This window comes from Epinephelus lanceolatus, chromosome 16 (assembly GCF_041903045.1).
Source record: "Epinephelus lanceolatus isolate andai-2023 chromosome 16, ASM4190304v1, whole genome shotgun sequence".
In the NCBI taxonomy this organism is placed as follows: Eukaryota; Metazoa; Chordata; class Actinopteri; order Perciformes; family Serranidae; genus Epinephelus; species Epinephelus lanceolatus.
The window spans coordinates 957107-982578 of record NC_135749.1 but is presented as its reverse complement, the minus strand read 5'-3'; the positions used below and the strand labels follow the sequence as shown (position 1 = coordinate 982578).

Genomic DNA, 25472 nt, shown 5'->3' with positions numbered 1-25472 from the left:
TGCTTTTTTTCTTTAACAATGTTTGGCAGTTTATTCTTCTTCTTTAATTTGGGTTTTTTGTTTGCTAATTGTTTTGTTGCAAAAAACAAAACAAATGTAAATGAGACCAAAAAAGTGTCAGGTGGAAAGTGCAACTTTTGCCCTGATAAACTGAGAATTAAAAAAGTAAAATGTGAAGTGTAAGGAAAAATATTTATAACTTCAGGCAGGGGGGAAAAAGCCACTCCCTCCTCTGATAAGTAAACAACAGTCCCTAATTAAATATTCTAAAACGTGTATGACATTAGAAAACAAATGAAATTCAAAACAATGATCATTAATGATTTTAAAAGTATAATAAAAAAATCTTCATTATCATATTTGATACACAAATTTGACACTTACTTCAGGCGTGTTTCTCTGAATAAACCTATGCCTATGATCTGGAGTTTTATTTTGAAGGACAGCAGCTGAGCTGCCCCGGAAGCTCTATTCTTTCCTGTGGCTAACTTGACAGTGTTTGAAGAAGATGGCGTCGAGCAGAAACGTCTGTTAGCAGAGTGTCTTTGTTGTGTTTTTAAAGTGTGAAGATGTGTAAAGTCCAAATGCTGAGAGCGTTGGTGAAGCAGCGACTAACTGCGGCTGCTGAAGAGATATTTGGGCTGTTTGAAAGAACGATAGCAGAGTACGAGGAGCAACTTTGTCGCTCAAAAGAGGAGAACGAGCGACAACGGAAACTACTGGACGCTGTTTACAACGGAGCAGGTTCGTTCATTAAACCTTCAGTGAATGTGTTTCTTCTCCTCAGGTGTGTCGGAGGGATGTTACGAAAGTAAACATAAAAATGAAGGTGAATTGAAAAACATGGCGGTAAACACGGAAGCGTGGTCGTAGTGGCGTCATTTCGACATCAGGAGTCATCAGGCTCGTTAGAGATGAACTTCGCCTGGAAAGTAACAGAGGAGAGCAGGCGGCTGCAGCAGAAGGCGGTGACAACACGCTGCGCTCAAGTCAGACAGTTTATCATATAGTGTTCTTGTTCTCTGTTGTTAAGGGATAGAGATTGTTCTCTATATTCTTCTAGTACTTGAGATGCTCTACTTTTTATAGTACTTGTTCTTGTTACATTGTCTTTTTCTGTTTTTTTCTTAATGCCAGGGGGCTGAGGCAGAATATCAAATGGAAAGCTTTATTTTTATTTGCAAAGCAGCAAAAAAACGACTTTTCTTTTTTTCAAGAGACACATTCAGTTAAGAACGATGCACAGTTATGGAAAGCACAGTGGGGCAATAACATTTGGTTATTGCATGTCTCAGAAAGAGCAGTAGGTGCTGCTATTTTTTGAAGAACTCCTTCAATGGGGACATTTTACATTCTGAAGGTGATCCTAAAGGTCATTTCTTTATTTTGATCATTAATATCAATAATAGTGTGATCTTGCTAGTTAATTTGTATGGATACAACTCAAAAGTGTGAAAACAATTGCTTGATATTTTAGAATCTCGCTTTTAACATTGGCTTTCTAAATATCCAAACGCAATGATAGTGATGGGAGGGGACTTTAATATCGCTCTGGATGGTCTTCAAGATAGGTGGCCTCCGCGAGCCAATTATTCTATGGCCTCTAATTTGATACAATTTATGCATAAATTCAACATAACTGATATATGGAGAGATAAAAATCCTGATGTGAGTTCTTATACTTGGAGCAATAAAGCACGTACTAGTTTATCTTGCATAGACTTTTGGTTGGTTTCCAATTGTTTTGATAGCAATGTCATCAATATCAAAATTCTCACTACTCCTCAGATCACAGAGGAATTTCAATACAAATCTCTCTAAATCCTAATATTCACCATAGAGGTTCATACTGGAAACTGAACAGCTCTATTCTAAAACATGATACTGTGACTAAAACTGTCCAATTGTTAATTGAACGCTTTTAGCATAAATCTTTATTAGACAATAAATTTTGTAGTAATTGGGAACTTTTAAAGTTCGAATTATCAAAATTTTGAGAGCATATGGAAGTTCGATTAGTAAGGCTCAAAAAACTGAAGTCCGTGGTCCATCATGTCCACATCAGTGGGTGCCGCACCTCTTGCCACCCAGGTGCCCTCGTTAAGGATATTAACACCTCTGCCTTACAGCAGCTACGTCAGCGCCCGTCTGTCTCCACGGTCGTGGTGCACGCGGGCTCAAATGACCTGAAGCAGCAGATGTCTGAGAAACTTAAAGTGGATTTTGTCTCCCTCATTGACAGTGTTTTGAACACCAACAAACAGTGCATCATTTCAGGCCCACTGCCATCCCCCCACTTTGGGGACGTAAAGTTCAGCTGACTCAGACAACTACACATCTGGCTTAAGGGATACTGCTGCAGCAGAGGCATCCCCTATGTGGACAATTTCACCACCTTCTACAACAGGGCTGAACTCTTTAAACATGACCGCCTCCATCCAAACAACACTGGATCTCATCTGTTATCTACAAACATTGAACTCACACTGCGCTCCTGCAAAGCCTTCATCCTTTGACGTACTGTAAGTCATGCACCTACATCTCATATTGCAGTAGTCATTAACAATAAACTAAAGTCCAATAACAAGCAAATGAGAAAATCTCAGAGATCTAGCTGTCTTGTACATGTCAAACCTGCTCTATCTGAACCTGCCAAATCTCTCCCTGCACGCTTAAACTTGCACTGCTTAATGTTAGATCTCTAGCTAAAAAGACTTTCTTAGTTAATGACATCATCACTTCTCATAAACTGGACTATATCCTACTAACAGAAACCTGGCTTCTTTAAACTGGTAATACGGAACTTATTGAAACATCTCCTGGTAACTACAACTTTGTACATTGCACATGGATCAATAGAAAGGGAGGGGGGGTTGCTGTCATATATAATGACCTATTTAAGTGTAAATCTGTGTCTTTTGGCAATTTCCCGAGTTTTGAATACTTAGGGCTAATTATTCAATCAGTATCTCCTGTTGCACTACTTCCCACTGTCTACCATCCTCCTAAACTGAAACAGGGTTTTTTTTAGAAGAATTTGGTGAACTGTTGTCTAAAATCACTATTGCTTTTGACTGCATTATTGTTTCAGGTGACTTCAGTATTCACGCTGATAACGGTAGCAACTCAGAAGCAAAACAATTAATCACTTTATCAGAGTCATTTGATTTTAGACAACATGTCACTGGCTCTACCCATACTAAAGGTCATACACTTGACCTTCGGAATCAGAATAACTTTATTGTCCTCAGAGAGGAAATTTGTCTTGGACAGCAAGGCAGCTGCAGCTCACAATTTAGAGTACAAACAACATTAACATTTGAATTATAAACAGCATTTAAGACAAGACATAAGAACATATAAGGACAGTTTCAGTGCTTAGATGGTATCTGGATAGTCCATCCGATTTTTTTGCACATGACCCAGCAAAGAAAAAGTGGTTTGTGCAGCAATCGAGTATTGCACATGACCTAGCAAAAATATATTGCACAGTCTTGCAGTTATCTTGTCTTTTCAAAAGGTCTTGATATTGCAATAACAGATGTTTTAGATGTTGCAATATCTGACCATTACTGTATTTTCTTTGATGTAGCATGCCCCGTTGAACAGACAGCTACTGATAGATACATTAACAAACGTTTCATCAATGCTGATACAACTAACACTTTTATTAATGAGTTTTCAAAGTATACATTACCCACCTTGCGGTCATGTGAGGCTATGGTAGACAATTTTTCTAATCTTATGTCTCAGATTGTTGACCACATTGCTCCTGTCAGAACTGTAAAAATTCGTGGACCACCAAAAGCACCTTGGAGAAGCAATGAAAAAGTTAAGATGGCAAAAAGAATCTGCCAGAGAGCTGAACGGAAATCGAGAAAAAACAAATTACAAATTGATTTTGAGATCTATAAAACTGCACTTTACAGTTACAATGAAGACATGAAATCTGCCAGACAGTCCTACATTTCTCAGCTGATGACCAATAATCATAATAATGTCTCATTTCTATTCTCCTCAGTTGATAAACTAATTAATCCATCCAAATCTACCCCTCTCGAGTTTCTCTCCACAACCAAATGTAATGAATTTGCTGTTTTCTTTCAGAAAAAATCTTACATATTAGAAATTACATATCAAATTCTTCATCTGGCTCCGGCTCACCCTCGCATCAAATTACTTCCACGAGCTCTATGTCTTCATTCTCACCTGTTAACTGCAGTGATCTGCTCGAGGTCATTTAGCACCTGAAATCTAGCACTTGCTCTCTTGATTCCATCCCTACCAAACTCTTCAAATCTGTCTCTCATTGTCTTATAAATAGTGTTGAAAATATCATTAATAGCTCCCTGCAGCCTGGCACTTTCCCTGCTTCTCTCAAGCATGCTGTAATATCACCTGTGTTAAAGAAAAACAACCTAGATCCATCTAGGATCCATCTAGAATTAATAACTATAGACCAACTATAACTATAGACCAATATATAATACTTAATTTCCTCAGCAAAATTCTTGAAAAAATTGTTTACAAACAACTGGATGATTATCTTTCAACAAACAACATGTACGATACACACCAATCAGGTTTCAGAGTCAATCACAGCACTGGAACTGCTCTTGTAAAGGTTATCAATGACCTTAAGATCCACAGCGACCTCTCAGAGAACCTCAATCCTGGTAATGCTTGATCTCACTGCTGCATTCAACACTGTGGATCATGACATCCTAATTCAGAGACTTCATGTCTCCGTTGGTTTAGCAGATCCTGTCCTGAACTGGTTCTCATCCTACTTGAAGGACAGGAGCTTCTCTGTCACAACTGGTAGTTTTACATCAAACAAATCAAACATCTTCTCTGGGGTCCCACAAGGGTCAGTTATTGGGCCACTGCTCTTCAATTTGTACATGCTCCTGCTTGGTTTTATCATAAAGAAACATAATATTTCCTACCATTCTTATGCTGATGATACACAGTTATACATTTCACTTTCCTCCGATGATCTCAGTCCTATCAACAGATTAATTAATTGTATTAATGATATTACTCACTGGATGTCTACGAATTTCTTACAGCTGAATACAGACAAGACTGAGATTTTCCTAGTTGGTCCAAAAAGTCAAAGACAAGACAGGACAGCATTCTACCACCTGAAGAATATATCAAAACTTTGAGAATATATGACTCAAACTGACTCTCAGAAACTGGTTCATGCCTTCATCTCAAGCAGATTAGACTATTGCAACGCTCTATTCACAGGATTATCCAAACAATCAGTAGGACGCCTCCAGCTCATTCAAAACGCAGCAGCCCGAATCCTCACATGTACACGTACATTTGATCATATTACTCCAATACTGAAATCACTTCATTGGCTCCATGTACAGCACAGAATCTCCTTCAAAATCCTGCTAATAGTCTATAAAGCACTTAATGGTTTGGCTTCTCAGTACATCTCTGATTTGCTCACTGCATACAACCCGGTCAGGCCGGGGGCGGGGTCCTAATCATATGGCTGCACTTCTTACATGTGCGGCTATGTGACAGGGCAGGGGCTTCTTGTGTTGATGTTTTTCTGGATTTTAATGTTGTGTGATATTTTTTTTTTTTTTTAACGTAAAGCACTTTGAGTTTACTTGTAATGAATTGTGCTATATAAATAAAATTGACATTGACATTGACCCTCAGAAAATAGCTGTATATTGTTCAGATTTTTATACCAAATTATATGAATCAAAATAAAGTGAAGAATCTACCAGTCAATTTTTGGGGTCTCTTAGAGAAACTAAGTTAATTGACACTGATGTGAAAGACTTATGTGACAAACCCCTAACACTACAGGAAGTTGAATTTGCTATTGAACACCTCAAGCCTAATAAGTCTCCAGGCACAGACGGTATTATTTCTGAATTCTATAAAGCATTCTCCAAACAGCTTGCACCTTTCCTCCTTGGTCTTTTCTTAGAATGTAAAGGCAATGAATCCCTTCCTCCCACCTTAACTCAAGGCCTCATAACTCTAATACCAAAACCAAAGAAAGATTTACTTCTCATTGACAACTGGCACCCAATCTGCCTACTTAATACTGATTACAAAATATTTGCACCGATATTTGCTAAAAGAATAAAAACTGTTATGGATTGCATAATTGACGAGGCTCAATCCGGCTTCATGAGCAATAGACATATTTCCAACAATATCAGATTAGTACTTGACTTAATTGATTATTCAGATTTATACTCTGATGAAAGTTTTATTCTTTTTTTAGATTGTTACGAGGCTTTCGACACAACTGAACATAAATTCATATTTCATGCCTTAGAAAAGTTTGGTTTTGGTTCATATTTTAACAATGCTATCAGAACAAATGGAAACTGCTCAATCAAATTGCATGGTCATACTTCTCCTTGTTTCTTCCTTAAACGCAGGGTCAGGCAGGAATGTCCAATATCACCTCATCTTTTTTTGCTCTGCACTCAGCTACTCACTGACTCTGTAAAGCTTAGTCCACTAAAAGGTATCTCAATAGCGGGCAACGAAGTTATCATCAGCCAGCTGGCTGATGATACAACATTATTTTTAAAAGATCTCTCTGAGATACCTTTATCTATTGATTGGATAAATACTTTCTCTACTGCCTCTGGACTTTGCTTGAACATGAAAAAATGTGAATTGCTTGCTCCTAAATATTGTGACATCCCTTCTATTTGTAATATACCTGTAAAAGACTCTTTTACTTACTTAGGAATCGTTATCACTAAAGATGGAGAAGCCAGGTGCAACTTGAATTTTGACTTAATTATTGACAAAACACAGAAAAAATTGAACCAATGGCTGCAGAAGGATTTGTCATTGAGAGGTAGAATTCTACTAACCAAAGCTGAAGGAATATCCCACCTCATATATGCTGCTTTATCTCTTGATGTTAACAAAAAGGTCTCAAAAGATATTGACAAGATGTTATTTAATGAATGAATGAATAGTTTATTTCGGTTACAATATACAATACTTAAATTGTGTGCAATCAACTGACAAAACATTTACATACATATTTGCACTACACATTTTCTCACAACAAAATTTAACAAGCTCTGCAACCGAAAAAGGAATAGGCTGAAGCCAAGGCTTATTTTTGCCTATCCTGTACAATCCATAAGATAACCCAGAATATCAGTAATACAAAGAAAAAAACACAACAAAATTTACTCTAAATTCTTCTTCTTAATCATTTCACAATTCAGTCATTTTACATTGTAATCCTTAATTATTTTACCTTTCAATGTTTTTTTGAAACTCAACAGAGATCTACACAATTTCAGCTCATCACTAACCCCATTCCATAATTTAACTCCCAAAAATGAAACACATCTGTATTTAACATTAGTTCTCACATTACTAATTTCAAAGACACCCAACTCTCTGAAATTATATATTTTTTCTTTTAATTTAAAAAATTGTTGAATACAGGTGGGAAGACTTATTCTTTACTCGAAATAGTATTTCCAATGTTTTCAAGTATACAATATCTAAGAATTTTAAGATGCGAGACTCTATAAATAATTTGTTAGTGGTTTCACGATAGGAAGCTTTATTTATTATTCTGATAACTCTTTTCTGGAGTTTAATTATAGTGTCTATATATGTTCTGTATGTATTTCCCCAAGCCTCAACACAATATGACATATATGGCATTATAAGTGAAAAATATAATATATGCAGATATTCCTTGTTCAACAAATCCCTAGTTTTATAAATAATACCAATAGATTTAGATAATTTCTGTTTAATATATTCTGTATGTGGCTTCCAAATGAATTTATGATCTAAAATTATTCCCAAAAATTTAGTTTCATTAACTCTTTCAATTTCAACTCCATTTAGGATTAATTTCATTTCACAATTAGGCCCAACACCACCAAAGACCATAAATTTTGTTTTATTTTCATTTAATTACAACTTATTGATATCAAACCATTCTTTTAACATGATCATCTCCTTTTCTACAGTTGTCAATAATTCTTTAATGTCTGGTCCTGAACAAAATAAATTTGTATCATCCGCAAATGTAATAAATTTCAACTTATTAAATACAGTACAAATATCATTCAAATAAAGTATAAATAACTTAGGTCCCAATACCGAACCTTGTGGAACACCACAAGTTACTTTTCTAAAATGTGACGCAGTATTATTAATTTTTACATACTGAAACCTATTATTTAAATAACTTCTTATCCAGTTTAGTGTAACACCTCTTATATAACGCTCCAATTTCTGCAGAAGTAAGGAATGATTAATTGTGTCAAACGCTTTACATAAATCAACAAAAACACCTACAGCATATTGTTTCTTATCCATAGCTGTTGCAATATTTTCTACAAATTCCATCACTGCTAAAGATGTTGATCGGTTGCTCCTAAACCCATATTGATGGTCACTCAATAACTCATATTTATCCATAAAATCATCCAGTCTATTTACAAACAATTTTTCAAGTATTTTTGAAAACTGAGGTAGCAATGACACAGGTCTATAATTTGATATAATGTGCTTGTCACCATTTTTATAAACTGGAACCACCTTAGCCATTTTCATCTTATCAGGAAAAATACCTGTTTGAAAGGATTTATTACATATATAGGCAAATGGTTTGAGGACACAGTCCATTACTTCGTTTATAAGTGACATATCAATAGTATTATCATCTGTGGATTTTTTATTCTTAAACTTTCGGACCACTTCTAATACATCACTCTCACAAATTCCGCCAAGGAACATTGAATTGATACTATTGAATGCAAAATCATAATTATGGTCTACATCTCTAATTTCCCTTGCTAAATTTGGGCCCACATTAACAAAAAAATCATTAAACTCACCAGCAATTTCCTCTGCATTTTCAATAATTGAATTGTCATCATTTACAAAATATGTTGGAAAATCATTTTTACTATGGTTTTTAATCATACAATTAAGCACACTCCAGGTAGCATTATTGTTATTTTTGTGTTTTTGCAGCAATTGATCATAATAGTCTTTTTTGCACAATCTCATAATAGATGTCAATTTATTGTTATATTTGTTGTACTTGTCCCCCTTTTCCTTTGTTCTGTATTTGACAAATTCCCTATAGAGCCTATTTTTCTTTTTACAAGCTTTTTCCAACCCTTCTGTAAACCATGGTTTTCCCTTCTTTTTGGGATTTTGTCTATATTCTTTCAATGGACAATGGCGGTCATAAAATAACAAAAATGTATCTAGAAATGCATCATATGATTGATTAGTATCGTTTACATAAACCTCCTGCCAATTGAAGTTCATATTTAACTTTATATGGAGGAACAAAAATCACTTTATTAAAAAATCAGTAATTATATACTCATATGATAATGGTGGCCTTAATTTTTTAGATTTTTATACTTTAAACAATACATTCAAAATAAATTGGCTAAGACATTTCTTCAAGAACCCATCTTCAATTTGGAACTTCATACCAAATTTTATTTTTTTCTAAATTAGGAGGCCTAAATTTCCTCTTATTTTGCAATTATAATGTTGAAAAAGTCCCCTCAAAACTATCCAACTTTCATAAACAGATGCTTCTTTCTTGGTCATTGATTTATAAACATAATTTTTCCCCGCATAGGTACTACATATGGAACAATAAAGACATCGTATATAGAAACAAATCCTTATTTTACCCATATTGGTTTACTCACAATGTACTTTTGGTTCGTCAGTTGTTAAATTCAAATCATTAATGACATATCAAGAATTTATGTCAAAATACAGAGTTGTAATCCCTATTAGTGAATTTAATATTGTTATAAATGCTGGAGTAATTATGTTATTTAAAAGTATGGCAGGACAGGATCCAACAGTATTATCCATTGATCCAACCAAACTTGAAATTGGTCAAATTTGTTTCTCTTCAACACGCAATAGTAATCGTCGTATACATTCATTATTTCAGAAAGAAGTCGTATCACTTCCATATGTGGTAGCTTATTGGAACAACTTTGTCAATAACCTTGACTGGAAAAAGATTTGGAACTTAACTGCTATATATATGATAAATAATAAAGTAAAAGAAATATCTTTTATAATAATTCACAGATTTTACCCATCTAAAGTTTTCTTACAACAATTCAAAAAAGATATAGGTGTCAATTGCTCTTTCTGTGACGGAGACTCTGAAGATGTTTTTCATTTATTTTGGTCTTGCCCTTTCTCTACCAAATATGGGAAGATATTTGCAACTTGATTTCTACTTGTATAGAACCACATTTTCCTTTTTGCTTTGAACATATATTGTTTGGCTTCACTGACTGTCCATCTGTGGAAAAAAAACAAAACAATTTTATATCATTAATCTTATTATACTATTAGCCAAATGGCATATCCATAAAGCCAATACACCAATCAAAAACCACTCCTTTCCGTCTTTGTAAATGGGGTCAAACAATATATTAAAACTATCAGACATTCCACTAACATGAAAGCTATTAAGACTTTTGATTTATGTGCTCTTTTTAATGTGTTTATATAATACGATATTCTGGAATGTTGCCTCATATTGTATGTAACCCCCTGACAGTTGTCATTGCACTTTTATGTTTGTTAATAAAGATTTAAAAAAACAAACAAAAAAAAAAGTCGGACAGTTTCCCGACAGTTTCCAGCAGCCTTCAGTCCGTACAGGAAGTCACAGACACACTCACATCCTGTCTGGAATGATGTCAATTCATAAAAAATATTATCAGACTCATATATCAGTTTGTTTTCAGTCTCCAGTTGTTTTAATTATGATAGATTAATTTATTAAAATGCTTTACAGGTGATCTGTAGTTTATATTCATGGTTTAATTTGACATGAACTCTCCTGTAAATCAGCATCATATCAGTTTGACCTGTCCCCTCAACTACTGCGGTCAAGTGAGCCATCATTTGTGAGCCGTCGTCAAGCCAGCTGCGCCATGGATTTTCAATGCGTGTCTATTCGTGGTATTACGGTGCGGATGGTGAAAACAGCCAGAAGTGCCAGAGACCCGTTTTTCAGCAATGCATTCTCCCCTGTCTCTCCCTTTGATATACGAAATCATCAGTGCGTTGTCTTGCACATTATATGAATTTCATTTACAAAGTATCAGAAGTTTTTCTACCATACTGTTTTTTAAAGGAGCTCTAAATTAAAAATATCAACTTTTTTTATACATCTTATAACTGAATATTCGGCCGAATATTGCAAAAAAACACATTCGGTGGAATAAGTGAAAAGCAAGGCCGAATAATAGCGGTGTGTTTTGATAACGCAATCAAACAGGTGACAGACAGAGTAAAATGTCGGCAGTGTGGCGATATTTTACTCCGTCCGTCACCGCACTCGCATTTGCAACTAAAAATAGTTTTGTTTGAGCAAAATAAATCATTCAGCACGCTGTGCGAGTACAGATTTCAACCAGCAGCAGAAACTAAAGGCGAATCCCGCTGGTTGTGGGTTGAACGGGGGTCACAGACACAGACAGGAATACGTATTCCTGTCAAATACGGCGGCCATAGGCTTACCACAACGGAGAAGTCCGCCTCCGATAATGTCCTCTTCTTGGCATCATGACTGCCCAGAAGTACCTGAACAGCCGAGTCGTGGCGGCACACAGGTATGTGACGTGTCAGAGGAGAAACGAGCCATTCACATTTCTCTCTTTGTGTCAGGTAACGGTCCACAAACCTCACCGCACTTTGGGGACTGTTCGTTACTTATGAAGGGACTGTTCTTTACTTGTCAGGGGAGGAGGGTGGCTGATTGATTTTTATTTTATTTATTTATTTTATTTTAATCCCCCCTATGTTAATCACTTATTGATGCTGTTTTTGAAGTATGAATAAGTCAATAAGTAATTTATTCCATTGAAATATCATTGATGTATTATAGAAAAGTGATTTATCTTTTCATAAATGACAAAAGGCACATCTGCCTCATTTTCGCTGTGGTATCGTGATACTACTCAGAACCATGATACTTTCACTGGTATCGTACCGTGGGTCCCAATTTTGGTACCGTAACAACACTAATCTGGAGGGTTCATCTGCAGAAACTAATGAAAAACTAAACAACGGCATTCGGTATATGGTACTCGGTATTCGGCCAAGCGTTTAATTTTATTCGGCTTTGGCTTCGGCCACAAATTTTCATTTCGGTGCATCCCTACATTAGAGCCAACTATATGAGCCAGCCCTCACTATAAACTTCATCAAGTGATCTGTAGAAGTTCGACAATGAGTTCTTAAGCTGTGATTTGAACAAATGACAATATTTGTCTGTAATGTCTCTCTGTGTGTTTTCTGTTTCCTGTTTCCTGTTTGGTGCAGAGGTCCAGCAGCAGCTGTTGGTGGTTAAAGAAGAGGTTCCCCCTGAGCAGCAGGAGTGGAGCTCCAGTGTGGACCAGGAGGACCCAGAGCCCCCACACATTAAAGAGGAAGAGGAGGAACTGTGGAGCAGTCAGGAGGGAGAGCAGCTTCAAGGGCTGGAGGAGGCTGATATCACCAAGTTCACATTCACTCCTGTCCCTGTGAAGAGTGAAGACGATGAAGAGGAACCTCAGTCTGAGGGACACCACTGTGGAGGACCAGGACCAGTGCCCGGAGACTCTTCTGAAGCTGATGGAGAAGACTGTGGACAGCCAGGGCCATCCAGGGACTCAGATCCAGATGCGAAGGAGCAGCTTCAAGAGCTGGAGGAAACTCGGACTGAAGAGATGGAAACAGAAACTGATGAAGAGGATTGTGGAGGACCAGAACCAGCCATAAATTCAGATCCAAATCCAAATGTAAAACCAGATACTGAAGACAAGAACAGAGACTCTTCTGAACCTGAGACTGACGACAGCTGTGATTGGACAGAAACCAGAAAACCTGAGTGCCCTCCAGAAAGTGCCAAACTTCCTTTTAGAGATTGGAGGTACTATGTTGACAAGACCGTATGTTCCTGCTCTGAGTGCGGGAAAACTTTTAACAACAAGACGAATCTCAAGGTCCACATGTTGATCCACATGGGAGAGAAACCTTTCAGTTGCATCATTTGCAGTAAAAGGTTTTCGACAAAGCCAAAGTTGATTCGTCACATGAGGCGTCACCCAGAAGACAAACCCTTCAGCTGTCCAGTCTGTCAGAGGAGGTATCGATTTAGAGGAGACGTTGACAGACACATGAGAGTGGGTTGCGTATTTTACGATATTTATCCGGAGCTCCAGGCTGCCCGACAAGAAAATGAGACCCAAGCGAATCCTGAAAATACATAATTTTTTATATTTTGGGTAGGGGGGTAGAAAAATTTCTCTTCAGGCATGCAATTCGTGACTGTTGATCAGACGTTTGGATTTCTATCCCCCCAAAAAGAGGCGTGGCCTTCACCTTTTGCAAAGTACCAATATATTTCTGGTCTGGACTGTTGGCATATGCTGCTAGGTGGTGGCAGGAACGTTGAACATGGGAGTCAAGAAAGCAAGCCCTAGCAGTTTGCTTATGCCCAAATGCCTGGGAAGGGTATATTCCTAGTTCTACCCAAATAATGTCATCAAACTTGATCACCTAGATTGTCGAGAAAACTAGAGTGTATTCCACCATTTCTCCAGCAGGGCGCAGCCATCTCACAACAAGCTAGCTGTTGGGAATAGAATCAAAGTATTCTGGACATTGAGGTATGTGCGACTCCTCTACGATAGGTGGAGATATGCCCCCTTTCAGCTTGTTAGTATTGGACCTTTTTCCTGTTGACTTATTACGTCACAGACCAAACAATGGACAAACAAGTTAGCTACGGTTAGCTAGCAGCTAACTGGTACCGTGGTGGACAACTTTACAGCTCTGTACATTTGGTCTGTCCAAAAAGTCACGGCTCTGGATGTAGATTTCTCCATGTTGTTACTGGCTTCTTCTTCTCTTACACATTTAATGCTATTGGACTTCCGGGTCAAAGCCCGGGGCGAAAGTAAAATTCCAACAAACCACAGTCTTTATTCAGTATTTCATCTCCACTTTAAGGTCACATTCTTTGTGTCACACTGAAATGTCAGCCAGTCAAACCATTTGAAATGACAGTTTAACATCAAGCCTCCTCATGTAGCGACACCGGATGAACTCAGTCTTGTACGGAGTGTTGACATTGTGAGTCCTCTGGACCCACCGGTGGTCCTCTGAGGAGGTCCCCATTAATATTAGTGTTTCTAATAGATCGTAGTGTTAGACTGTGTTTGATGTTGTATTGTTATAGTTATAATCATATTCATGCACGTTAAAAATGTAACCGAAAATTCAACAAATAAATTCTGAAACTTAATTTCCCAAACCACAGAGCGTAAATGTCTCTTTATATCCAGTCTACGTGCAAAATATTATGTATCATGTCAAATGTTGATAGGACATTGAAACTGATTTTTTTTTTATGAAAGGATTTTTTTTTTATGAAATTCAAAACAATAATGATTTCAAAAGTAAAATTAAAAACCTTCATTATCATGTTTGATACATACATTTAAAAATTACATTTACAAACATTTAATTCCCTTACTTCCTGCGTGTTTCTCTGGGTAAACCTGTAATCTGGACTTTTATTTTGAAGGAGAGCAGCTGAGCTGCCCCGGAAGCTCTATTCTTTCCTGTGGCTAACTTGACAGTGTTTGAAGAAGATGGCGTCGAGCAGAAACGTCTGTTAGCAGAGTGTCTTTGTTGTGTTTTTAAAGTGTGAAGATGTGTAAAGTCCAAATGCTGAGAGTGTTGGTGAAGCAGCGACTAACTGCGGCTGCTGAAGAGATATTTGGGCTGTTTGAAAGAACGATAGCAGAGTACGAGGAGCAACTTTGTCGCTCAAAAGAGGAGAACGAGCGACAACGGAAACTACTGGACGCTGTTTACAACCCTCAGCTCAGGTTACACAGAGCAGGTTAGTGTCTTCTTCTTCTGTGGTTATAAACACAGAGCAGGTTAGTGTCTTCTTCTTCTGTGGTTATAAACACAGAGCAGGTTAGTGTGTTCTTCTTCTGTGGTTATAAACACAGAGCAGGTTAGTGTGTTCTTCTTCTGTGGTTATAAACACAGAGCAGGTTAGTGTGTTCTTCTTCTGTGGTTATAAACACAGAGCAGGTTAGTGTCTTCTTCTTCTGTGGTTATAAACACAGAGCAGGTTAGTGTCTTCTTCTTCTGTGGTTATAAACACAGAGCAGGTTAGTGTCTTCTTCTTCTGTGGTTATAAACACAGAGCAGGTTAGTGTGTTCTTCTTCTGTGGTTATAAACACAGAGCAGGTTAGTGTGTTCTTCTTCTGTGGTTATAAACAGAGCAGGTTAGTGTCTTCTTCTTCTGTGGTTATAAACACAGAGCAGGTTAGTGTCTTCTTCTTCTGTGGTTATAAACACAGCAGGTTAGTGTCTTCTTCTTCTGTGGTTATAAACACAGAGCAGGTTAGTGTCTTCTTCTGTGGTTATAAACACAGAGCAGAGGGGTATTCCAGAAAGCGGGTTCAGTGAAAACTCTGAGTGTGTTAACCCTGAGATGAGGGAAACTCTGGGTTTTCAGCTCCAGACAGAGAGGTAAGTCAAACTCTGAGTCAATCACCATGGCAACTGACTCTGTGAACCTAACCTGATCGCTGGCAGGTTTTCTATAAGAAACCCTGAGTTCACCCTGTCTCCTCCCTACTGCTGAGCCTGAAGCAAGCTGGCAGACACACATGGGTTGTTGGTATGTAAGAAATCTGATCAATATCGAGGCAGACGTGCGCTCCCATCAGAGCAAATGTTTTTTTGTGAACAGTAGCTTTTTATATGATATTGGTGATGATTTGCGGCCTCTGCCTTCTTTCTGTTGGCTGAGTAGAACTCAAATGTTACTCAGCAGGATATTAGGCAAGAGGACACACAAGTTGAAACAGTATTTTTGGGGGGGTTTAAATTACTAGTGACCTACAGTACATAATGACATAGCCACTGAATGAGAGGTTATTGAAGCTACTTTGTTTAATAAATCAAATAGTCATGGCCAAGTCAAATATGTCTTACCTGTTTGAATGATGTTTTTATATTTCATTTGAAGCTGAGCCAAGTGTGTTTTTCCCCTGTGAGATTGAACCTACATGAACATCAGATTTTATTCAAAACCACTTTTTCACCTGTAAGCTACGAATTTAATTAAGTGTGGTTAAATGTAAATTAATGAACTGGTGCATTCAAACGTACGCGTTGACTCGGGCAGCAGTTTTCTCCCATGCTGCCTTTCTCTCCTTGGCAGCTTTAGTGCTGTTACTTTGTTTATGAAATATATGCTCATATTCACTGTAGGCATTCATGAGCACCTCCAATTCCACAGGTGTAAAATGAGTTGATCACTTTTTCTCTCTGGTTGCCATGGTGACTCGAGGTATCAGGGCTCCATTGATGATGGCTTTTTATTGTGGTTGTGTACGTGCTTAACTCAAGGTGTACCTACTCAGAGTTGACTGAACTAATTAGAATCAGCTGTTCTGAAACCGGATACTCAGAGTTTGTTGAACCTCCTACCTGGAGTACCCTTCAGAGTCCTATTCCAGAGAGCAGGATCAGTCAAACTCTGAGTTTGTTCAGCCTGAGATGAAACTCTGACTTTTCCGCTTCACAAAGCCAGTTCAGCGAAACCCTGAGTCAGTTACTATTGCAACATACTCTGTGAAGCAAACCTGACAAACAACATTTGTCTGTAACATCTCTCTATGTGTTTCCTGTTTCCTGTTTGGTGCAGAGGTCCAGCAGCAGCTGTTGGTGGTTAAAGAAGAGGTTCCCCCTGAGCAGCAGGAGTGGAGCTCCAGTGTGGAACAGGAGGACCCAGAGCCCCCACACATTAAAGAGGAACAGGAGGAACCGGAGGTGCCCGCAGACTCTGATCCAGATTTACAACCTGATAATGAGGACAAGAATGGAGTCTCTTCCGAACCCGACACTGATGACAGCGGTGATTGGGACGAGACCAGAGAACCTCAGTCAGATTTTAACTCTCCGAAATCCGATGAACTTTCTGTCGGGGACTCAAGACGTAGACTTTGTGAGAAAAGATTCAACTGCTCCGACTCCAGGAAAAGATTTGGCCGCAAGACACACCTCCAAGAACATGATAACTCACACAGGAGAGAAACCGTTCAGCTGCTCCGAGTGTGGACGGAAATTCACCCGCAAGGCGCGTCTGAAGACACATATGAGGACACACACAGGAGAGAAACCATTTAGTTGCTCCCTCTGTAAGAAATGTTTTACTGAGAATGGAAGCTTACAGAAACACGAGGACTCATACCGGAGAGAAACCGTTCAGCTGCTCCATTTGTAAGAGGTCGTTTGCATGGAGTGAATGTTTACAAAGACACATGAGAACCCACACGGGAGAAAGACCATTCAGCTGCTCTGAGTGCGGAAAACATTCGGGCGAAACACGTACCTTAAGATCCACATGATCACTCACACCGGAGAGAAGAGGTTCAGGTGCAGAGTCTGTGACCAGAGATACACTCGGCACTACCAGCTGAGGATCCACCGGTGCGTTGGCAGTCAGTCGTCACAGCTTCCTCAGAATGAGGAGAACAGAGAACCTCAGTCTGGTGAGAAACTCTTCAGCTGCTCCGAGTGTGGGAAGGGATTTGGTCTAAATGAATCTCTGAAGAGACACATGAGATCTCACACAGGAGAGAAACCATTCACCTGCTCACTCTGTAAGAAGTCGTTCACTCAGAGTGGACATTTACGAAAACACATGAAGGTTCACATGGGCTGCCCTGAGTGCGGGAAAAGATTTGGGGTCTGTGGAAATCCAAAGGGACACTCGGGAACTCAAACAGGAGAGAAACAGTTTAATCGTTGTGTTTGTGGCAGGTTTTTACTCAAAGAATCAGATCAAACCAAATTAACCTGAACCCCACACGCATCCTGTTTTTCATGTCTGTCTGATCCAGTTAGTCATAAAATTTTACTTGCCAAGTAAAGTTCCCATGGCATCCCACAAGGGTCCATCCTTGGTCCTCTTTTTTTTCATTTTTAAAAAATGTAGTTCCTGTGGCTTTTAAGGTTCGTCTATGGTATGTGAGCAGTTTAAAAACAGAAAACAGTATCTACTGAAAAGTACCCCTAACCGTAAAGCAACCATTTTGTGTGGTGTCCCACAAGGATCAATCCTCGATCCTCTTCCTTTTTGTTTTTTCGTTAACCTAACCTTTGTCTTCTAAACCAGTGGTTCCCATCTGGTGGGTCATGAATCGAAAATGAACTGCAACAGAATGGACCGCAGATGATGTGTGAATGTTTCATGTTCGTAAGACGCACACCTTATTTTGAAGTACAGCTAATTTCCCAATCATAGCTTTTATTTTGAAATGCTGTTCCTTGCTGTTTTGATTGATTGGTTGAACTTTTTATTGGTAAAACCAAAAGGATAAAAACACAATAAAGCCCGAAAGCTTGTTTCCATTGTGGTCCTTTGGACATAGAACATATATGGACAGGAAACAAAGACAGTACAACAGCCAATATATGTGACAAAGACATTACAATACAACAGCCAATACATAGACATCACAGCATAGAGAGAAGACATATTAAGGAATAGCATATCAAAAATATATGATTTAGCTAAACTCTATACTATCATGGCTGATTTGTAATTAGGATAGATTACTCATCATCCAGCTTTTTAGTTTGGTTTTAAAACTTGCTTAGGAACTGGCTAATTTAATATTTGTAAAGGGTCTGGTTAGTAAGTATCCTAGCACGGGGCATAATATTAAAGAGACATCTAAAGTTAAGGAAAGAGTCTCTTTTAGGAATAAACCCAGTTTGGTCAGGGTGAATTAGTTTACTCATATAGGCGTTAAGTCTTCTGGCTAATGTCTCAACCAGAATTTTTTGATCTGTATTCAATAATGAAATTGGCCTATATGAGCCCACCTCCTTTAGGTCTTTTCCTTTTTTAGGAAGCAGGGTAATGGTGGCCTCAGTCAGTGTCAGAGGCAATACACCATCATCATATGACTGACTGTACAATTTAGACAGAAGTTTTATTCACACATTCCCATATCAATAATTGTGACAAATGTGTTCAATTCAATTCAATTCAATTTTATTTATAAAGCCCAATATCACAAATCACAATTTGCCTCACAGGGCTTTACAGCATACGACATCCCTCTGTCCTTAAGACCCTCACAGCGGATAAGGAAAAACTCCCCAAAAAAAACCCCTTTAACGGGGAAAAAAAAAAAAACGGTAGAAACCTCAGGAAGAGCAACTGAGGAGGGATCCCTCTTCCAGGACGGACAGACGTGCAATAGATGTCGTACAGAACAGATCAGCATAATAAATTAACAGTAATCCATATGACACAATGAGACAGAGAGAGAGAGAGAGAGAGAGAGAGAGATGCAGGTAATGACAGTAGCTTACAACAACATTAATGAAAGTAATAATATTATAGTTATAGTTCTGGCTACTGTGGTACAATATGTTGAAAGTATGTATTAGTATCAGACAGTATACTTGTGTGACAATAGTCATATGTGTATAATAACAGTAGAAGTATGACTAATGACTAATGATGGCAGCAGCAGCAGGAGGCATCTGGCAGGACCACGGCAGCAGCACAACCACATACGTCACGCTGTCCAGGCACCGCTGTGATATGAGTTAATCTGAGAGACAGTGGAGCACAAAGGCTCCGGAGAAGAAGCCGAGTTAGTGACATCCAGAATGGCCGAGTTAGCAAGATGCAGTAATAGGATGAGAGTGAGAGAGAGAGAGAGAGAGAGAGAGAGAGAGAGAGAGAGAGAGAGAGAGAGAGAGAGAGAGAGAGAGAGAGAGAGAGGGAGAGAGAGGGAGCCCGGTGTATTATAGGGGGTCCTCCGGCAGACTAGGCCTAAGTCAGCCTAACTAGGGGCTGGTACAGGGCAAGCCTGAGCCAGCCCTAACTATAAGCTTTATCAAAGAGGAAAGTCTTAAGTCTAGTCTTAAATGTGGAGACGGTGTCTGCCTCCCGGACCGTAACAGGAAGATGATTCCACAGGAGAGGAGCCTGATAGCTGAAGGCTCTGGCTCCTGATCTGCTTTTGGAGACTTTAGGGACCACGAGTAACCCTGCGTTCTCAGAGCGCAGTGTTCTGGTGGGATAATATGGCACTATGAGCTCTCTAAGATATGACGGAGCTTGACCATTTAGAGCTTTATAAGTTAACAGTAGGATTTTAAATTCAATTCTGGATTTTACAGGGAGCCAGTGCAGAGAAGCTAAAACAGGAGAAATATGATCTCGTTTCTTAGTTCCTGTTAGTACACGTGCTGCTGCTACATGTGTTGAGCTCAACATACATGGAAAATGTGAAATGGGTTACCCCAGGAAAGCTAATCAGCTTTACAAAGATAAGGAGCAAGTAACTCTCCAAACTTCTTATATCCCCTTGATGAGGCCGTCTGGGCCTGGGCTCTTACCATTTTTCAGTGACTTAATGGTCGCCAGTAATTCCTCACTTGTAATGTCGGCATCTAAGGCATTGCGTTCTTCTTCGTTTCATGAGGGAAGTTCACATTTATCTAGCAATGATGGCATTGTGTCAGGTAGGGTATTTAATTCAGATGTATATAGGGTTTCATAGAACTGTCTAAATGTATCGTTAGTGTCTTTGGGGGAAATAAGTATATTACCTGTTCCTGATTTAATTTTATGGATAGTCCTGTCATTTTCAATTTTTCGTAGTTGTCTAGCTAATAATATATGGGGTTTGTCTCCAAATTGAGAGTATTTATGTTTAGTCAAAATAAAGGCCCTACATATTCTGTCTGACAGCATTTCAGATTGGAAAGAGATAATGCATCCTCTCAAATAAGCCTTAAAAATTTCCCATAATGATGTAGAAGTGTCATTATTGTCACTGGTTTCAAAAAACAATTTAATGAGTAGCTCTATATATTCACAGAATTTTACATCTGTAATAATTTGGGGATTAAGCCTCCAGTTTCTTTAAGTGGATATGTTTTGGCTAGGCTTGGGTGTGAATGACACTGGACTGTGATCAGAAACATGACATCATGGTATTTTTGCATTGTACGTGAGTGGTAATAATTTGCCATCAACTAAGAAAAAGTCTATCCTAGTATACACATTATGCACTTTGAAATGAAAGGAGTACTCTCTGCCAGCGGCATTGGAGATCTGCCATACATCAAACAGGTTCATATTTTCAATATATGACTTCAGAAGGTTGCTTGCTTTGGAAGCTTCCACCAGCCGAGTGGAAGGCCTGTCAAAATAAGCATCCAACACTAAGTTAAAATCACCCACAATGATCAGGTTTGTGCTGTAAATATCTGGTATTAGGTTAGGGTCCATAAAAATTGACAGGGTTATTGGTGTAGAATATATCACAACAATGACATATCTCCCATCTTTGTCCACTGTTGTGGATAACTGCTTAAAAGGAACTCTCCTGTGGATCAAAATAGCCGTACCTCTAGTTTTCACTGGAAAGTTAGAGTGGTTTATCTGTTGTATCAGTTTGCATCTGAGTCTAGTGTGAGAGTCATTCTTTAGGTGAGTCTCTTGCAAGAAAATAATATCAGCTTGGGGTGACTTAAGATGTGCAAGCACTTGACCTCTTTTGACTGGTTCATTAATACCATTCACATTCCATGAACAGAAAGTTATATCCTCCCTCCTCTTCCCTTGTATTTCATTGTGCATTTTTAGTAGGCTGTTTATGGACGTCTAGGCTTACTTCTAGTCTCTCTTTCATCTTTGTAAAGTAAATGTAACCATGAGCCAGGTAACACTCCACCCCCCCGCCCCCGCACACACACACACACACACACACACGCACACACACACACACACACGCGCACACACACACACACACACACATAAAAAAACATAACATTGCCAGTGTTACCAGTAAGGCGTATTTCAAACTCTCTGAACAGAGAATAAACTCCAACTTCAGCAATCAACAGCAGTCGTGATCTTGATCCTTAGGCATACTCAAGTAGTAGCTCTACAGAACTTCACCAAACCTATGTTGATATCAAAGTAAGATTCTATGTCTTCCATTAAGTCGGATAAACATATCAACTCCAAAATCCTAGTAGTTCATAACAAGGTAAAATAAACATAAAAATTTAGGCCCACAGGCAATGGATTAGCTCTATTGCCCAGTGCCCACCATTAGTGACTTATCATCGTCATCTTTAACTGAAAAATAATGTCTCGGTTAATTTCCCATTCATTCAGGAAAACAAGCTTATTTTACGAAATAAGGTTATCGACTATCATGAAAAATCAGCATTCTTAGTAGTCTACCATTAATGGGGAAAAAAAGAATAAAAAAAAAAATCAACCTCAAATGTGGCATTATGGCACGTAGCAAAAACTGATTCAAACATTAAGAGGCAGAAGGGAGGGAAGGGTTATAATTCAGAATTCAGTCACCAATATGTCAGAATGAAATTGGTCCCTGTGATGTGTATAGGACACTTTTCACTGATTAGCGTGTTTTGGGTGACTATCCATAGTGGCAAATTGTTGTTACCTTCAGTCTCTTATACTAAATGGTTGAACCTTGCCATTGAAATGCTCCTCTCAGTTGTCTCACTGGCCGAAATGACGCTCTGCATACAAACGAGCCTCCTCTTGGTTGGTGAATGTGGTCTCGTTCTCGTCATGTGTCACTCTCAGCTTGGCCGGGTATAAGAGTCCAAATTTGACTCTGGGCTTGTCTCGTACTAAATTTCTGGCTGGGGTGAAAGCAGCTCTGCATTCAACTATGGCAGGAGGAAAGTCTCTGAGAATTTGAATTTGCTGGCCTTGATACTGGAGGTTCTTGGTCTTTGTAACCTTTTGCAGGATGTCCTTGAAGGCATGGCAGTAGTGCACTCTGAGAATCAGATGTCGTGGTGGTTCGTTGTCCTCAGGACGCTCCCATAGTGCTCTATGTGCTCAGTTGATCACTGGTTTCTCATCAAGCTTCAGGACATCAGTTAACAGCTGCACCACAAATTCCCTGGTTTTCTGACCATGTTCTTCCCCCTTCTTAACTCCGGCAATTCTCAGATTCTGGTGTTTAGATCGCCCCTCTAAATTCAAGCACTTTTCTGAAAGTTGTTCAACTTGGCCGTTCAATTGTTTCACTTCAGCTTCAAGTTCCACAACAATGTCTGAGGTAATGCTAGCCGACTCCCCCAAAACTTTTCAATGTCTCGTTTTGGGAGTCTACTCGGGCGTTAACGGCAGTAAAGGCATTGTCACTTTCTGTTTTCAGAGTGGTTAATCCCCCTCTCAAAGTCTCACTCACGTCAGCACCTTTTTCCTCGATTGTGTTGCAGATGTCTGACCTAGCTTCTGCCAGTTCAGTTCGTAGCAATGCTATAGCGGCTAATACTGTCTGGTTGTCCACGTTCTGCCCACTCATCTCCACAATCTCCTTTCCATTCTGGCTCGGGGCTTCGGTCAGGCCTCTATCGTTGTTTGGCTCAGTCTTTGAATTGCCTCTTGTTGTTGGCATTAGTGCTGAACTACTGGTGCTAGGAGTATTTTAGTCACAAAATCCCTCAAATGTCAGGGTCAAAGTTACATAAGTTTACTTTTAAATGCAATTTTGAATCAAATTCTGTAGGAGCTACAGTCAGGCATGTCTTATCTCCTCATTGCTCAACAGCGCCCCCACAAAAGCAATTAATAAATTGAATGTATTAAATAGTATGCTTTCATTCACATTAAATCATCTCTTGGGCCCACCACCTCCTGAAATACATATAAATGAACTCAGTCTCATGAAATATACTCTGATAGATAATTAAAATAATTATTATGACCAAAATCAACACATCAATAGTGAAGGTTGACTTGTGACTCGTCAAAATAAAAAAAAGATGTGCTACTCAGCCTTAATAGCAATGACTCGTGACTTCAATCACACTCCTCGCTCACCGCACACACATCGCACTGAAAGCTTCTGCAACAAGCCAAAAAGTCATTTGTAGTTTTGTCCTCCAGAAACTTTATCCTCTGCTCCGTTATTCCACCAAAAAAATACCCTGCTCCAAGGGGTATGTCCCCAGCTGCAGGCCGGCTGAGATCGGCCTAACTGTGGTGTTGCTGGAGCTTCGCTAAGCTTGTCTGTTGTAGTTCAAATAAACACAAGAAGTTTGTGCTCTAGAGAAAGGATCAGCACTCAGTGAATAACCTCCTAAGCCCTATGATAAGCTAATATGGCAAGGCTTAACTACACAAACCAGTGAGCAGTGATAACTAGCATGTCTTTGGGGTCATCGGGTGGGAACCTCCTTTCACCAGTGTTTCGTCTAGTTGGTCCCACGACACCTCCAGGAGGCTAGACAGTGATCTCTGGTGTCCCAGAGACACTCCCCTAATGCCAGGTCTCACTGCTCCCCGCACCAACCCAACAACCTCCTTTACCTTACTTACACATGGCTTTCTCAGCCCAAACAGCACTGCCACCTTCAACAAACCCAGGCTGCGTACATGCGAGCTCCAGGTAGAAACAGTGCTGATACTACCTTTCCTAGCACATTCACCATACTCTGTTTCACACGCTACATAGCATAACTACAATATAAGCTAACGTTAAAGGAAACAGATTAACTCACAGGATCAGCAAACACACTCACCTTGCCGCATGGCCTCAAACAAAATGGATTCAAATAGGCCACTCCCGCACTTAAATAACCTTCCTCTTCCTGGATTTCCTTCTTACTTACACATGGCTTTCTCAGCCCAAACAGCACTGCCATCTTCAACCAAACCCAGGCTCCATACATGCGAGCTCCAGGTAGAGACAGTGTTGATACTACCTTTCCTAGCACATTCACCATACTCTATTTCACACGCTACATAGCATAACTACAATATAAGCTAAAGTTAGTAGTTTTGTTTTATTGGTCAAATATTGTTTTAAGTCTAAGTAAAGGTACTACATTCTTCGATCTTGTATACGAACAGGTGTTTATTACTTTAAAAAATTCTTATTCATATACATACCTGTAACATAAATAATTTCCCCTCGGGGAACAATAAAGTATTTCTGATTCTGATTCTGATTATTCCATTTTCAGTGTCTAAATATTGTTAGGAATTAAAGTGCTCTTTTAAAGGGTGAACTTGTATTATCAAACTGTTATATCATCATTATTAAGCGAGGCAGTTCAAGTATCTCAGGGTCTTGTTCGCCAGTGAGGGTAGAATGGAGCATGAGATGGATCAACGGTTTGGTGCTGTTTTCTCTGTAAGGTGTCTGGGCTCAGCCTTAAGGCCAAAACACACCGGCGGCGTCAAACGGATTTTTATTGCACACTCCAGTCCGCTAGGTGGCGGTACTGGTTGCCAACTGCTTTTTCAAGGGCGGCAATGCTGGAAAAATAGGACAATGGCGTAAAGTGCCGCGGTGCGGCACGTCGGCGCACGTCGAGCCGC

At 39.1% G+C, this 25472-nt stretch overlaps 2 protein-coding genes across 2 annotated transcripts; both read left to right on the top strand.

The window, feature by feature from the left end:
- Positions 1–432: 432 nt before the first annotated feature.
- Positions 433–14341, top strand: LOC117263686 (uncharacterized). The gene is made up of 2 exons (XM_078175788.1): positions 433–744; positions 12367–14341. The coding sequence occupies exons 1-2, from the start codon at positions 570–572 to the stop codon at positions 13293–13295; spliced, it is 1104 nt and encodes a 367-aa protein (XP_078031914.1). The 5' UTR covers positions 433–569; the 3' UTR covers positions 13296–14341.
- Positions 14342–14429: 88 nt separating this feature from the next.
- Positions 14430–18467, top strand: LOC117263678 (uncharacterized). Its single transcript, XM_033637275.2, has 2 exons — positions 14430–14935; positions 16764–18467. Exons 1-2 carry the CDS (start codon positions 14743–14745, stop codon positions 17243–17245), a joined length of 675 nt encoding a protein of 224 aa, XP_033493166.2. The 5' UTR covers positions 14430–14742; the 3' UTR covers positions 17246–18467.
- The last annotated feature ends 7005 nt before the right edge of the window (positions 18468–25472 follow it).

Coding starts and splice junctions, on each gene's coding strand:
- LOC117263678 (XM_033637275.2), top strand. CDS start 14,743: ATGTGTAAAGTCCAAATGCTGAGAGTGTTGGTGAAGCAGCGACTAACT. Junction 14,936..16,763: donor GCTCAGGTTACACAGAGCAG/GTTAGTGTCTTC, acceptor TGTTTGGTGCAG/AGGTCCAGCAGCAGCTGTTG.
- LOC117263686 (XM_078175788.1), top strand. CDS start 570: ATGTGTAAAGTCCAAATGCTGAGAGCGTTGGTGAAGCAGCGACTAACT. Junction 745..12,366: donor CGCTGTTTACAACGGAGCAG/GTTCGTTCATTA, acceptor TGTTTGGTGCAG/AGGTCCAGCAGCAGCTGTTG.